At 53.8% G+C, this 13,778-nt stretch overlaps 1 protein-coding gene across 1 annotated transcript in view; it reads right to left on the minus strand.

The window, feature by feature from the left end:
• Positions 1-13,778, minus strand: part of PARK2 (parkin RBR E3 ubiquitin protein ligase) — a 945,331-nt gene that overhangs the window by 124,269 nt on the left and 807,284 nt on the right. The window contains exon 9 of the mRNA XM_012723328.1: positions 7,197-7,346. Coding sequence (XP_012578782.1) covers positions 7,197-7,346 — 150 coding nt within the window. The remainder of the gene's footprint in view (positions 1-7,196; positions 7,347-13,778) is intronic.

Raw genomic sequence — 13,778 nt, forward strand, 5'->3', positions numbered from 1 at the left:
GAGGACCTGGCCATTGAGGACCTGGCCATCGAGGACTTGGCCATCGAGAACCTGGCCATCGAGGACCTGGCCGCCCGAAGACCTGGCTGCCCGAGCCTCACTGTGGAAACACTCTCCACATCGTTTTAATTCAGGAAATTGTTTCAACTTCTGGAAAGAGTCTCCTTGTCCACTTGCTTCAGATGAAGAGGACAGTGTGTCTACAAAGGAACGCTCCTCTTGGCGTCCGGACGCAGGCTCCCGCGACCTAAGAAGTGTGTGGCTGTGGCCGGGCGGCGTGGCTCAGATTGTCTCCGTGTTGCTGTAGGCCGCCTCTCGTGGCCAGTGGCTGCCCTCTTGGGCCTACTCAGCTCAGTGAGTGCAGCGGGCGGAAACCTGTCCCTTCACCTTGCTGCAAGATGGGTTCCTGGCACGTCTTCAGAGGGCTGCAGCTGCCATTGTGAAGGTGTGCTATTTCATGCTTTACCTTAGCAGAAAGTAGCTGAACAGGGACGAGGGATCGGCCAGCAGTTGCTCCGGCCAGCAGTTGCTCCGCTCCTACTGACACCCGCCTCAGCCCCCGCACTTTCTAGGAATATTTACCGACCGATACATGTTTTCCAGAGGAAAGACCCAGCGCCTGTTTGTACACTTGGGAACGGTTTCTTTAATTAAAATAAATACTCCCTAAGTGCTTTCTATCTTTGCGCTTCAAGCTGTCTCACATGCAGAAAGTCTAGCGAGAATTATTTCCAATCGGCAAACGAGCCAGTTTTAGAGTTTAAAGTAGATTTTTGCACACATGTCCAATCAACATGGAATGCATATATCTTTGACATTTCATAACATTAGCTTTCTTTTGAAAATACTTTTTTTGGATAAAGAACATCTTGCATGTCAAAAACTAAAAATGTATCTACAAGACATGATTGCAGGCTCCACACCCCCGCGTGACTCCCCGTGGGCTGCTGAACCCACACTCAGGGCTTTTTCCTGCAGCCCCATGACAGAGTCCCCGTGAAACACACTCACCCAGAGCCTCCATTTTAATAGTAGCTACTGCTTAAAAGTGGGAGAATGCGATTCATTTGTCAAGATAGTGTGCACAATTTGATTATAAAAAATAAAAAAATATCCTTAAAGAAAGGAAGCATAACCATTTTGTTCCCCCTTTCATTATTAAACACCCACCACCTGCTTGCTTTCTATTTCTGAGTTCCACACATTGGTAAAAGGGACCCGCATTTAGTGACCAGTTTCGATTTTTTAAAAAGATTTATTTATTTATGAATACTGAACTAAGGTGCAGGCCAGAGGTGCGGAGGTGGTGAGGGGTTTCACCAGACGGGGGAGCAGAACAGGCAGATCAATACAGTACACTGCTGAGGGGAGCAGGGGAAAGTCAGCAGGGGTCTGCGCCATGCGGTCACTCCCTGGCCTGGGATCAAGTTCGTGCCGGAGTGGCTGCGCCAGCTTCACAGTGCTGCATTTTAATCCCTGTGCCACCGGGGAGGGCCCCCAATATCGATTTATTTATTTATGCATACAGAACTGGGGTACAGGCCAGAGATGCAGGGGTAGTGAGAGGGTTCACCCGAGACAGAGTGGGGAGCAGAACAGGCAGATCGATGAAGTACACTGCTGAGGGGAGCAGCGGGCGGGCCAGGAGAGGTCTGCTGCGCCCTGTGGGTCACCTCTGGGACAGGGGATCGAACTCATGCTGAAGTGGCTTTGGCTTCTTAGTGCTGCGCTTTAACCCACTGCGCCCCCAGGGAGGGCCCAGTTTCGATTTTTAACACAACAGTTAGCTGGCACTTTGAGTGGAAGGTGCCATTTTCTTCCTCGACCCCTTTCCTCCGCCTCCACAAGCATTGATGATGGGGGTCAGACTGTCTGGCACCTAAAATCGTCAACAACACATCAGTATTGCTGCTATCAGTAATTCAAAATCACCATTTCCAACAAAAATGTGCAGACGGCCCTTTGCCTGCAGCAGGAGGGATCTCAGACTGGTGCGGAACCAGCTCCTGGCCCGAAGGGGCTCAGGAACTTCAGTCTCTGCCACTGTGACACCTTCCTGCAGGAAGATGAGACCAGAATGCCGGCTTGTCTGAGGGGGCTTTGGGGGACCTGATCTTCCGCAGACTTTCCTGGAGAACCGCACCACTGTGGAAGGGGTGGGCCCGCTGCGGGGCCTGCAGGCCGCTCTCTGCTGAGGGGAGCAGCAGGCGGGTAAGGAGAGGTCTGCCAGCCATGTGGTCACCTCCAGGGCAGGCGGGGATTGAACTCATGTGTACCTGGCTTTAGCTTCTCAGTGCTGTGCTTTAACCCACTGCGCCACCAGGGAGGGCCAGTAATGCAATTTCTTAACTGCCTCAGACTGTTGCTTCATGTCTAACTTTTGTTTTCGCAGTTCTTAGTTGTTGTTCCTCAACTTCTACGTTGGAATAGGAAACTCTGCAGTCACCTCCTAGCATCATTCTGAGAAAGCATCTGCAGACATATAACATCCCAAACACCACTGAATTAGATCAAGGTGTTTTGTTTACAGAAAACTCGTACAGCATAATCGCATTAACTTTCCATATTCCCAGGTCAGTGAGTATAAGGTTTTCCATATTTTGGCACTGTTTTCCAATAATAAAAGTGTCAACATTTTACTTTGGAGCCACAAAAGTTAGTGAGATAGCACTGATGAATAGCAATAGACTGGAGAAAAGAGTAACGCATAATGTGAATTCCTCAGGAAATCAATTAATATGTTTTATAAGACGTAGTAAAAATATGGTCAAGGGTTTCCAGAGAGTGAGGTAACACTGATCCCCAAACACATTCTTTGTTATGCTTTGTCCATCAAAGTAAAAATTTTCTGTGCTAAGACAAACTGAAAATTTCAGCGCTCCCAAGACTAAGACATCTTATAGCCCACAACATACAAAGTTCCTGCAGCCTTTGACGGGGCTTAGAAATTGCAGTTTTTGCAGCATTCCCAGGCTCTGCGTTGACTTTCTGTGGATGCATGAACTTCGTATATTTCGGTGTTCTGAAGTATTGTGTGCATTTTGTGGGTCCGCTGCCTGGCCGGGGATCGAACTCAGGCCACAGTGGTGATGACGCTGAGACTTGACCCCTAGGCCACCAGGGAGGCCCAGAATTACTTAAGTTATTTATTTATTTATTTATTTTAAAGAAGTTCTTACTGAGCCAGGTAAGCCACTCTCATATTGGGGTAAATGGTAATATTAGAAAACAAAAGTGATACTATATTCATATCACTCCTATATTGGTAAGAGTCATTCATTCCTTCAAGGAAGATTGACCCCCCAACACAAAAGTTTGCTGAGCACAAGAATAGCCAGACCCAGGACAGGAGTGTAAAGACATGGAACATGCAAACCCTGCCACTTGAGTCCTGGGTGGTAATGTTTAATCTTAAATAATTCTTTAGAATGATCATCAGTTGCATCTAGCCACCATGTCTCCACGAGGCCTTCTGTAGATATCCTGATATTATCACTTAAATAGAGAGCCTGTCTTCGTTCATACTGACAGACACTGCTCTTCACTGACAGCTAAACCTAGTGACGGGACCATGCAACCTGGCTTTCTGATGGACACGCCACATGTTTGAATACGAAACTCACAAATGCTGATTTAGCACGGCTTTTGATGAGCAGTCAGACAACCAAAGCTCTGCTGCTTCCTCAGAGGGAATCCACGTACACTTGCTGGCAGGGGCTTGTGGGGGGCCACCCAGGAAGGAGCAGAAGAGCAGCACCCCCACGCCGGGGCTCTGAAAACCTATGTGTGGCCATCATAGCATCCCTCTAAGGTTTGGATTTTTTTTTTAAAAGATTTATTTATTCATGCATACAGAACTGGGGTACAGGCCAGAGATGTGGAGGGTGAGAGGATTCACCAAAGACAGAGTGGGGAGCAGAACAGGCAGATTAACAAAGTACACTGCTGAGGGGAGCAGCGGGCGGGTCAGGAGAGGTCTGCCGCACCCTGTGGGTCACCTCCGGGGCGGGGATGGAACTTGCACTGAAGTGGCTGCAGACAGCTTCTCAGTGCTGCGCTGTAACCTGTTGTACACCAGGGAGGAATGAGGTTTGGCTTTTACACCCTTTATGGGACAGGGAGTTTGGCTCTCAACCTTTCAACACATGAAATTTTTTTTTTAAGGTAACATCATGCCTTTCTTGGGCACCTACATAGCGAGGATTGTACACCTGAATCTGTTGATAGTTAAAGCCTGGTGAATTCACAGATACCTTAGAGTGAGCCTGTAACCTGCAGGCCCTTGATGTCTAGGAATTCTCCTAAAATTCAGTTGTTCCACAGGTGCACACAAAAGGGTCAATAACGGGTTTACTTACAAAAGGGCATTGGAAAAGCAACAACCCAGGGGAAGAGAGCAGGATACAAGGTAACTGGAACATCTTACCGGCTCGGCAGACTTGGAGCTCAGGGAACAAACTGAGAGCCCTCAAGTCCTGTGGTCCAGAGAGTTGTTGCCAAGTGAGAGCCGTAGAAAATGGCCCCTACTTATCCCCAAAGTCCCAGAATGCCACTCAGCCCCGCCCCTGGGTCCCCGCAGCTCTCTCCCGGGTGCTGCTGGGAGTTGTAGTTTCCAGTCCCTGGAGCAGGGGCGGTCCCAGAAAACCGGAGCAGGGGTGGGGTCCACAGGACTCTGCCAGGCTCCTCCAGGACAGCCTTCCCATAACAATATTAATGGCCTAATACAAAGCTACATGACATCCTGGGAAGATGAGGAAAGCAAGCCACAGAAAGCTGAAGCCACTAGCCGCTGGTGGAGCCAGGATCTGAACGCAAGGCAGCGAGCTGGCCCTCCTAAAGCACTACGCGGGCGAGAGGCATGTACGCTGGGTTGATGCCCTTTGTGAACCCTGAGGATGTGGAGAAAAAGGACGGTGATGACGTCATCCCAGCTCCCTGAGAAACCAAATCCAGGGGAGTGGAGGTCAGTCTGGCAGGCAGTGCGGAGGTCAAGGACACGTGGAGGTCAAGGCCACACGCAGGGCGGGGCATGAGAGCCTCAATGAGCCTCACCCTTAGAAAACCCTTCCTCTGGGTTCTCCTTTCAACTCCTCCAGTTCTAATGGCTGAACGTGTGGCATCAAGGCGTTCATGCTCTTCCTTTCAGGCGGCGCCAACCTCCCTGCCTGTTCAGGCAGAGGAGTCTAGAACCTCACTTCTCAGGACCAGCCCGAGTGCTGGTGCTGCAGCCCCGGAGAGCCGTCAAGCGGGCGCTCGTCCCCTTGCCTCTGTCCCGTGTCACTTGTCAGGGGACGGTGGCTGGTGTCCTGGGTCAAGGAGCCCCAGAGGACAGCCAGGCCATGCGGGACAGCCACCCTCGGCAGGAGCTGTCAAGGGGGGACGGAGCGCGTGACTGAGCCTTCCTAGCAGGGCCCCCGGCCCAGCCGTGCCTTCAGACAATCCACTGCTCCTCAGCCCGGCAGCAGGCCCTGCTCCGGAACCCCCAGCCGAGCGCTCACCGTCCCCGCCGTCAGAGACCAGGTAATACAGGTGCAGTAATAGAGTGGTTAAAGTTGGGGGCTGCTGTGCAGCCACAGACAGCTAATACACAAATCGACACACCAAGTCGATGCACACACCCCAGAACCCAAGACTGAACAGATAAAACAACACTGAGCGCCTTGCCTGGAGTTTCCAGGGACAGAGGCTTACCCAGAAGAGTGCGAGCAGCCCCAATCTGCACCCGGACACAGCCACCAGCACAGCCGACTGCCAAAGCAACTCTCACCGCACGGAGCTCAGGAGTGGCCGTTACTCGCCGGGTCAGTCACATTGTGTGGAGAGGGAAGACGAAGGTGTCAAAATACACTCAACTTCTACAAAACTTAAAATGACAGGAAACCGTCAAAATCCTTAAGGTCACGCGGACAGCAAATGCCGCAAAGTGGGTCAAAGAATCTCACAGTCCAGCTTCAAAGGAGGGAGTGGCCCGTGCCGAAGCCACAGCCCCACCAAGAGTTAACAGCTGCCGGGATATTTGACCAGGCCACAGTCCACTGCACTCTGACCCCAGAACCTGAAGCCGCTCGGGTCACACAGATTGGGCGCAGATGGGCCAGTGATCTCAGCAGCGATGTTTTCAACATTCCTAAGGCTGGTGAACAAGTGTCACTTGCATTTTCACTCCAGCACAATTATGATTGTTACTCCAGAGGCATTTCTGTCTACTCAGCCATCATGGGTCTCGTGAGCTTCCAACCTCCACGCGGTCTGCTTTATTGCTCAGCCAGGGCTCTGAGTCCCGCCACGTGACACAAAGGAGGCCCCACAAACAGAGACAGAGGCCACCTAGGCCCGAGCAACTTACAACCTCCACCGAGCGCCAGGCCAGGCCATGTGCCTCTGCCTGTGACAGCCCCCTCCCGCACAGCTCCTCATGAGCCAGCAGTTTTCAAAGAAATGTTTTCCCATTAACATTCACTAGCATGTCACAGGCACATACATTTTCCTGGGCTGCATCAAATTTAATTTCGGGCTTAATATCCATTTGTCCTTTCAGCCTAAAGTTAGCCTCTTGCATTTGAGCTGTGGCTCCTGTGTCCCCTCCCCGTCACCTTGCAGCCACAGGTTCACTGGAGAGCGGTCTCGGCCCTGCTGGTCGGCCTCCAGGGACAGGCATTTCCTGCTTCCCACTCTGCCTCCCTAGGAGGCTCCATTCGTTTTGCTCATCTCTGTGCGAAGCGATGTGTGTGACTCAATGGCATTTCAAGCTTTCTGTATGAATCTTTCTTTTCTTTCTTGAGATACTTAAGCATGCAACAGCGCTAAGACATAACTGATGGGGAATCGTCTTTCCCCTTCACTCCTGTCTACCCAATGCCAACTCTGAAGAAATAATAAACGCTTGCTCTGCACCAGCTAAGCCCCGGAAGGGAAGTCTGGGTGTCTGTCCCAGCGAGCCATCCCGTGTAAGAATAGATACACTTCTGAGCAACTGGAGCAGAACATCTCAGTAGGACCTGTCTCTCCCTTCCGATATGTATATATTCATACCTGGGATCCCATACAATAATGTCAAAAGCTATTTCCTTGTCCAGCAGTTCAAATAGGTCTGAGTTCAGAGGAAAATGAAAGTAAGCAAAAACATAATCCCAGCCAACTTGTCAACACCAACAACACACATACAATTGGCACCCAGGGGCGCCACCGGTACTCACCCCGCAGCCCAGGCCGTTGCCCCCTTCACACGTGACCTGCCTCTCTCCTGGCTGGGGCAGCAGCCCCGCCCCACAGCCGGGGCTCGGGCACAGGACGCCCCCCATCTTCAGCACGCACTCCTCGGCGCCATACTGCTGGTACCGGTTGTACTGCAAAACGACAGATACACATGTGACGTTACCATGGGGGGTTTCAGGTCAAACAGTGACAGCGTGCGGGGAAGCAGACAGGGGAACAGCGGGTGGCCCACCACAGAGAAGCTGGAGCTGACTGGTTCCTGCTGTTTAATGGATAAATGAGGTGCTGATTTTTTTTCATGTCTAGAACTTTGTCCTCAAAAAACAAATTGTTCCAAAATTTTTCTTAATGTTCCTTCTCCTGACTGCACCCAGCAGTTTTAGTTCATACAAACGTTAGGGAGCATGCCTGTATGGATAGGGTAGATACTTGCAATCATTATCGTCAACCCTGTAAGTAGTATGTTTTCAGACCTCTATTCAGAAACCATCGTAACAGTTTTTAAAACTGTGTCAAAAACAGTTTCTCCGCTGCCCCGTGATAACTGTTGGCAGCCCACGCACTATCAAAGCACTCACTGAGCTTGGTGAAGACACCGATGTTAAAGAACAAAATTTGCCTTTCTTCATTATTCTTATCTTATTCTTTAAGCATGCTTTCTTTAAACCTTGACTCCATTTTTTTGTGTCACCACTTTGCAAAACTTCCCTTTCATGTTTTTACCAGCCTGTGGGGGAAAAAAAAGTCTTAAACTCCAAAGTACAGTTTTCACAGTCTTCCATGTTGCTGCCTAAATCTGTTGCTTCTCTTGCATCATTTGAGCATATTACCTTATAGATCAAGTCACACGGATTTGATTAACTGCTAATTAACTGATGAACGTTTATTGAAAGGCTACTATGGGGCCGGACCCTATTGTGGGTGACGAGTCAGGGGCTAGAGAACAGCCTTATCATCACATGATGCTAAGTGGGAATGAGAAAAAGAACAGAAGAGATTGACTTCAGGGAAGGTGAGGGTCCAAGTTTTTTTTTTTTTTTTTTTTAAAGATTTCTTTATTCGTACAGAACTGGGGTACAGATCAGAGATGCAGACAGTGAGAGGGTACACCAGAGACAGAGTGGGGAGCAGAACAGGCAGATCAACGAAGCATACTGCTGAGGGTGCAGCGGGCGGGTCAGGAGAGGTCTGCCACGCCATGTGCTCACCTCCGGGGCAGGCGGGAATCAAACTCATGCCGAAGTGGCTTAAACTTCTTAGTGCTGTGCTTTAACCCGCTGCGCCACCAGGGAGGGCCGAGGGTCCAAGTTTTAAAGCACAGACCAGGGGCTAGAGAAGGCATGATATCGGGGCACACAGGCTGCCATTCTTCGTCTAGGGGGAAGATGTGGCATGTTGCGGTCCAGAGGCCAGAATGTGCTGGGCTCACCTGAGGCAGAGCGAAGAGACAGCATGGCCGCGCGGAGGGAGGGAAACAGACGTGAGGTCAGACAGGTACCGGGCACTCAGAGGGAGCGCTGCTGGTTATTCTGAGCAAGATGGGAGGGGCCGGAGGGTGCAGAGCTTCGCAGGGGCACGTGTTGACTAGTCGTGGAAGCGAACCGCCCGGCCAGAAGGTCTGGGCGACTGGGGACAAGGATGGCAGTGGGGTGTCCCAGGCGGATTATTTTGGATGGTGATGACTTGAGCTAGGAAGATGGTGGCAGTGGTGGGGAGCAGCCTTTGCATTCTGCTATGTTGGGAAGGTAGAAATGGCAACATTTTAGCAGATTGAATATGCAGGGCGAGAGGAGGAGTCAGGCAAGAGTGTAATGTTCACTCCCGGGAGAGGGTATCAAGGAGACTGACTTAGAGAGAGACTGCCAAGGTGGGAGACCTTGGAAGCAGACAGAGGTAGAGTGTGAGTGTGTTTGGGGGGGTTCAGGGAAGGAGCCATTATTTATATTTTGGTCACTTTCAGCTTCATATCCCATCACCCAGTTAAGTCAAAATGTCGAGCGGCTCAATGAAACATGAGTTTGGAGATGAGGAGAAAGACATGGCTCTGAGCGAGTCACTGGCTGGGCAGGAGAGCTCATAGAGCTACTGGCCACGTTCTTGTTATCTTTGCCCCAGGAAAGCAAGAAGGGTGACTCGGTCAATCCCCACGTCCCTGCCTTCCTGGGGAGTCTGGCGGCTCGCGTGTGCCTTGTGCACGTGGGAAGGAGCAGAACTGTAGCCCCAAGTCGCCAGACACGTAAGAGATTGTCCATGGAGCTCCGACCGACCAACCCACCAACCAATCCCCTGACCAAGGGCGTCGGCACCACACGGTCGTGAGGAGAGGGTTCTCCACGGGGTAGGTGCGCAGGAAACACCTGTTTCATAAACGAGCTGGACTCTGTAACTCACCAGGTGAAGCCGTAAAAGCTGTCCCAAGGACCCCACTACCAAGGGCAGAAATAAGCATGTGTCACCAGGTGGCAGGTGATGAGACGGTTTGCAGCTGGGGTTTCCCGCTCACCCTCCTCCCAGGAACCTCTCAGCGACCTCAGCTACTAAGCTGTCGCTCCCGTGCACCCTAAAATGCCAAGAAAGAGCGGGCAGCTGTGTTCCGTGACCCGGACTCCTCTGCGCTCTGTCCGCGCCTCACAGCTACCCACATCCTGGGGATTTATTAGTAAAACTCCCACTAGGTGAGTTCCACGAGTTTTGTGTGTCTTGGCTGCCCAGCCACGCGTCCCCTCAATAGCCACGACTCGGGGTGGGGGTGACTCTGCAGCTGCGGGGGAGGGGAAAGAGAGCCAGGCAGGGCTGAGCCACGGCGGCCGGGGACACGTGGGGAGCCAGCAGGTGCACCAGCGGGCCCAGGATCCCGCCAGCCGCTCACCGGCTGACGGTGACAGAGCGTGGCAGTGGGGTCGGCGGTCACTCGCCCACTGCAGGGGCCTTCCTGGGGCGGAGCCAGCAGAGGAGAGGAGGAGGAGGAGAGGCTGGGGGTGGTGGGGCTCTGGGCGCGGTCCAGACTGGGGCAGCAGCCAAGGGCAGTGGGCGGTGAGGGACTGACAGTGGAGAACCAAGTTGGTTGGCTGCAGGGACGGGCAGGAAGGGAAGGGAGAATGGAGGGTTTCAGCTAAAAAGAGAGCTGTGACTGCGACCGTGATGGGTGACGGAGAGGCTCAGAGGAGGAGGGGGAGGCGGGCGTCAGCCAGGCAGGAGGCCCGCGGCTGGGCGCCGGGCGGAGGGAAGATGGGTGGGAGCGGGAGGCCGTGGGAAGAGGGGTATTGGCTGGGCAGCGTCCACAGCCCACCTGAGGGCAGGTGAGTGCGATGGGGAGCTGCTAAGGAGGTTCTCTCCCCGCCCCCCCACGCACAGCTGGCAGGAAGCTGGACTTAAGCTGAGCCCCGTCTCGGTGAGCCCCGTCTCGGCGAGCCCCGTCTCGGTGAGCCCTGTCTCCGTGAGCCCCGTCTTGGCGAGCCCCGTCTCCGTGAGCCCCGTCTCCGTGAGCCCCGTCTGAGGAAGGGAAAGGTCCTGCCAGGCGTATGTGTGCGCGTGTGCAGACATGTTCATGTCACCTGCCAGCTGAAGCGCTGAAGCCGTTATCACCGCTGGTTTCCAAATTTCCAGCTATTCTTTCACAAGGTAGATAATTACAGACAGACACTGAGGATCATTTATAGTTGACTCCACCTTATTTGCAAAAAGGTCTGAAAACGGAAGTTGGCATTAACAAAGCATCCCACTCTAGCTGAGGAGGAAAATTGCTCCTCTTGCAGTTCGTCCGGTTATAGTGAAAGTACACCCTGTCAGTGTGATCGAGACAGGTGCCATCTCCACTCACGGCTGTGCTTTCTAGCTTACTTATTTCGGGAGTAAATTATTCAGTCTTTATTTGTATCCTCATAGAGCCTCATATGAACAGGAAATACTCGTTTATGGGAGTTTCGATCCGCTTAGATTTTAAGAATCCTGTAAGGAGTCGTGGTCGAGTGTAGTCACGTCGAGGCTGTAGTTTATGTTCACCAGGATTGGAAGGGCCGGTCGGGGGGCATAGTGTCCTCTAATGAAGCCAGGGCCACACGGTCAGCTCCCCCACAGACCAGGCAGTGACCCCTTCCTTGCTGGCCGCTGTCCATTAAGGGAACTCGGGGCTCCTGGAGGGGCTGGCGGGTGGGGCCCGTGCCCCAGGCCCACACCTGCCTCAGCGCTCACAACATCTGCGTTGGCGGGGACGGACGGCGTCTTCGTGATGCCGACTTGCCTGCTTTCGTGAGAAAAGTGAGCAAGGAGGAAGTTGAGCTTGGAGACTTGAAGCACAGAGACACCAGGTAATAGGAAAGTCTGGGGAACTGGAGAACGTTCTGTGAGGGAAGGCCAGGGTCTGTCAGCCAGCCAGGAGCTGGATGGAGGCCCGTCCAGTCCTGAGAGCCAGGAGAGGCTGCTGTTGTACTGCCAAGGAATGTTCCAGAGTATCCTTTTGGGGGTCTCAGACGTAGCTTCCAAAGCAAGCTCTGTGCCGGCTGGGGCCCCCTGACTTTCTGCCCTGAGGCCTGGCTTCTGTGAGGTCTTAGCCACAAATACTGGGGGATTCCCCCCCCAGTCGCCTCCCCTCATCCAGCTGGAGGAGCGAGCCCTCTCATGGGGGAGATATCGGCTCCGTGAGTGCCTGCTCCATGCCAGGCTGCCGTGCCAAGGCTGGGCCTACACGGTTGCCCTCCATCTGGGTTAGGAAGTAACCATGAGTGGGGAGCCGCCATCAGCTCCAACCCCGCAGGGTGGGCCCCATGACCCCACAGAGGGTCCCATGACCCACGACCCCACAGAGGGCCCCACAACCCCACAGAGGGCCCCACGACCCCACAGAGGGCCCCACAACCCCACGACCCCATAGAGGGCCCCACAACCCTACGACCCCACAGAGGGCCCATGACCCCACAACCTCACAGAGGGCCCCACGACCCCACAGAGGGTCCCATGACCCCACGACCCCACAGAGGGCCCCACGACCCCACAGAGGGCCCCATGACCCCACAATCTCACAGAGGGCCCCACAACCCCACAGAGGGTCCCATGACCCCATGACCCCACAGAGGGCCCCACAACCCTACGACCTCACAGAGGGTCCCATGACCCCACGACCCCACAGAGGGCCCCACGACCCCACAGAGGGCCCCACGACCCCACAGAGGGCCCCAGGACCCCACGACCTCACAGAGGGCCCCATGACCCCGCCCTGACTCCGAGACTGTGGTGTCTCAGATACCAAGCGGCTGCCTCCACTCTCTTTCTCCCCAACCCCATCAAAAAAAAATCTTACTAGTCTTCAGACTTTAACCCCTGGGCTACCAAGGAGGCCCAGCCACTGCGGCCTGAGTCTGATCCCCGGCCAGGGAGGACCCACCGGGGAAGCAGACCTCTCGTCTCCCCACTGCTCCCCCAGCAGTGTTTCAGTGGCTCCACCTGTCCTGCTCCCCACTCTGTGTGCAGAATCCTCTCACCCCCACCCCACACCTCTGTCTGCATACATAAGTAAACCTTTAAAAGAAAACTCAGGTCACTATTCAGTCACTTTTCTTTTCCTTTTTTGCAATAAACAAACCACCTCTTATGACTTCCTGCTTGAATTTAAAAATATTCAGAATACCGTATTAGAGGAACACAGACTTCTAATTTCTCCATTTTTCTTGGCTATGCAGAGCCAAAATTATCCAAGCAGCAGCCACTGCAGTCTCAGTAATCCAGTAATCTCCACGGTCTTTTTCCTCACGGGCAGACAGTTCTCCTGGGGGTGGCCGGTGACAGGCCTGGGGGACGGGGTCCTGCCACCCCTTTCTGAGTCTCTGTTCTGTTGCTAACCACGCTGTTTCCACCCCTGGACATCTGTCACAGGCAGAGGAAGTGAATGGCTGGAGAGAGGACTGGACTTCGATTGCCGCCGGCAAGACGTGATCTTCAGACGGGGCTGACATCACGTGCAAGGAGGACGCAGATGAGACATGCGCGAAACACAGCCAGAGCCGCTGACTGCACGTGCGCGGCAGTTTACGAAGGTGTTTGGTTCTCTTTCAGTTGCTGTGATGCTAAAAAATAGCTCAAATCCCAGTGGCTGCAGAACCTTCTGGAAATGAGGTCGGATCCAGTTGGCTTCTTCATCCCTCTGCCATGCCGTGGCCCCAGGCGGCGTCCGCAGGGGGCTGGGAGGCAGCGCCTGGAGCTACTTTCCGGCGGGACTTTGTGCCTCGCGAGGTCAGAGCCCGCCCAGCTCTGCAAACTGCGCCCCAGGCCACGCGCCACGAGCTCGCCTGTGCGCACAGCGCTGCGGCTAGGCCCTGGGCGGTGGCCACCCCATCACACCCACGCTGCGCTGCTGTGCTCCCCGTACCCCCCTCCGCCAGCCCCCCCGGACCTGTCTTTTCTCTGAGACACAGCCCCCATGCCTCTCCTGCTGGTCATCCTCCAGGAGGGAGCTCTGCTGGTCTGGGGCCATCCCAGGCCTGGGCAGGGGGCAGTGCCCGGCCCTGCAGGTTCGAGGCAGGACCCCGGCTCCCTCTGGGTGGCGCCCTCATTCTTGATGACCAGGGCTG

This window comes from Condylura cristata, unplaced genomic scaffold (assembly GCF_000260355.1).
Source record: "Condylura cristata isolate star-nosed mole 26May11 unplaced genomic scaffold, ConCri1.0 scaffold00001, whole genome shotgun sequence".
NCBI classification, from domain to species: Eukaryota; Metazoa; Chordata; class Mammalia; order Eulipotyphla; family Talpidae; genus Condylura; species Condylura cristata.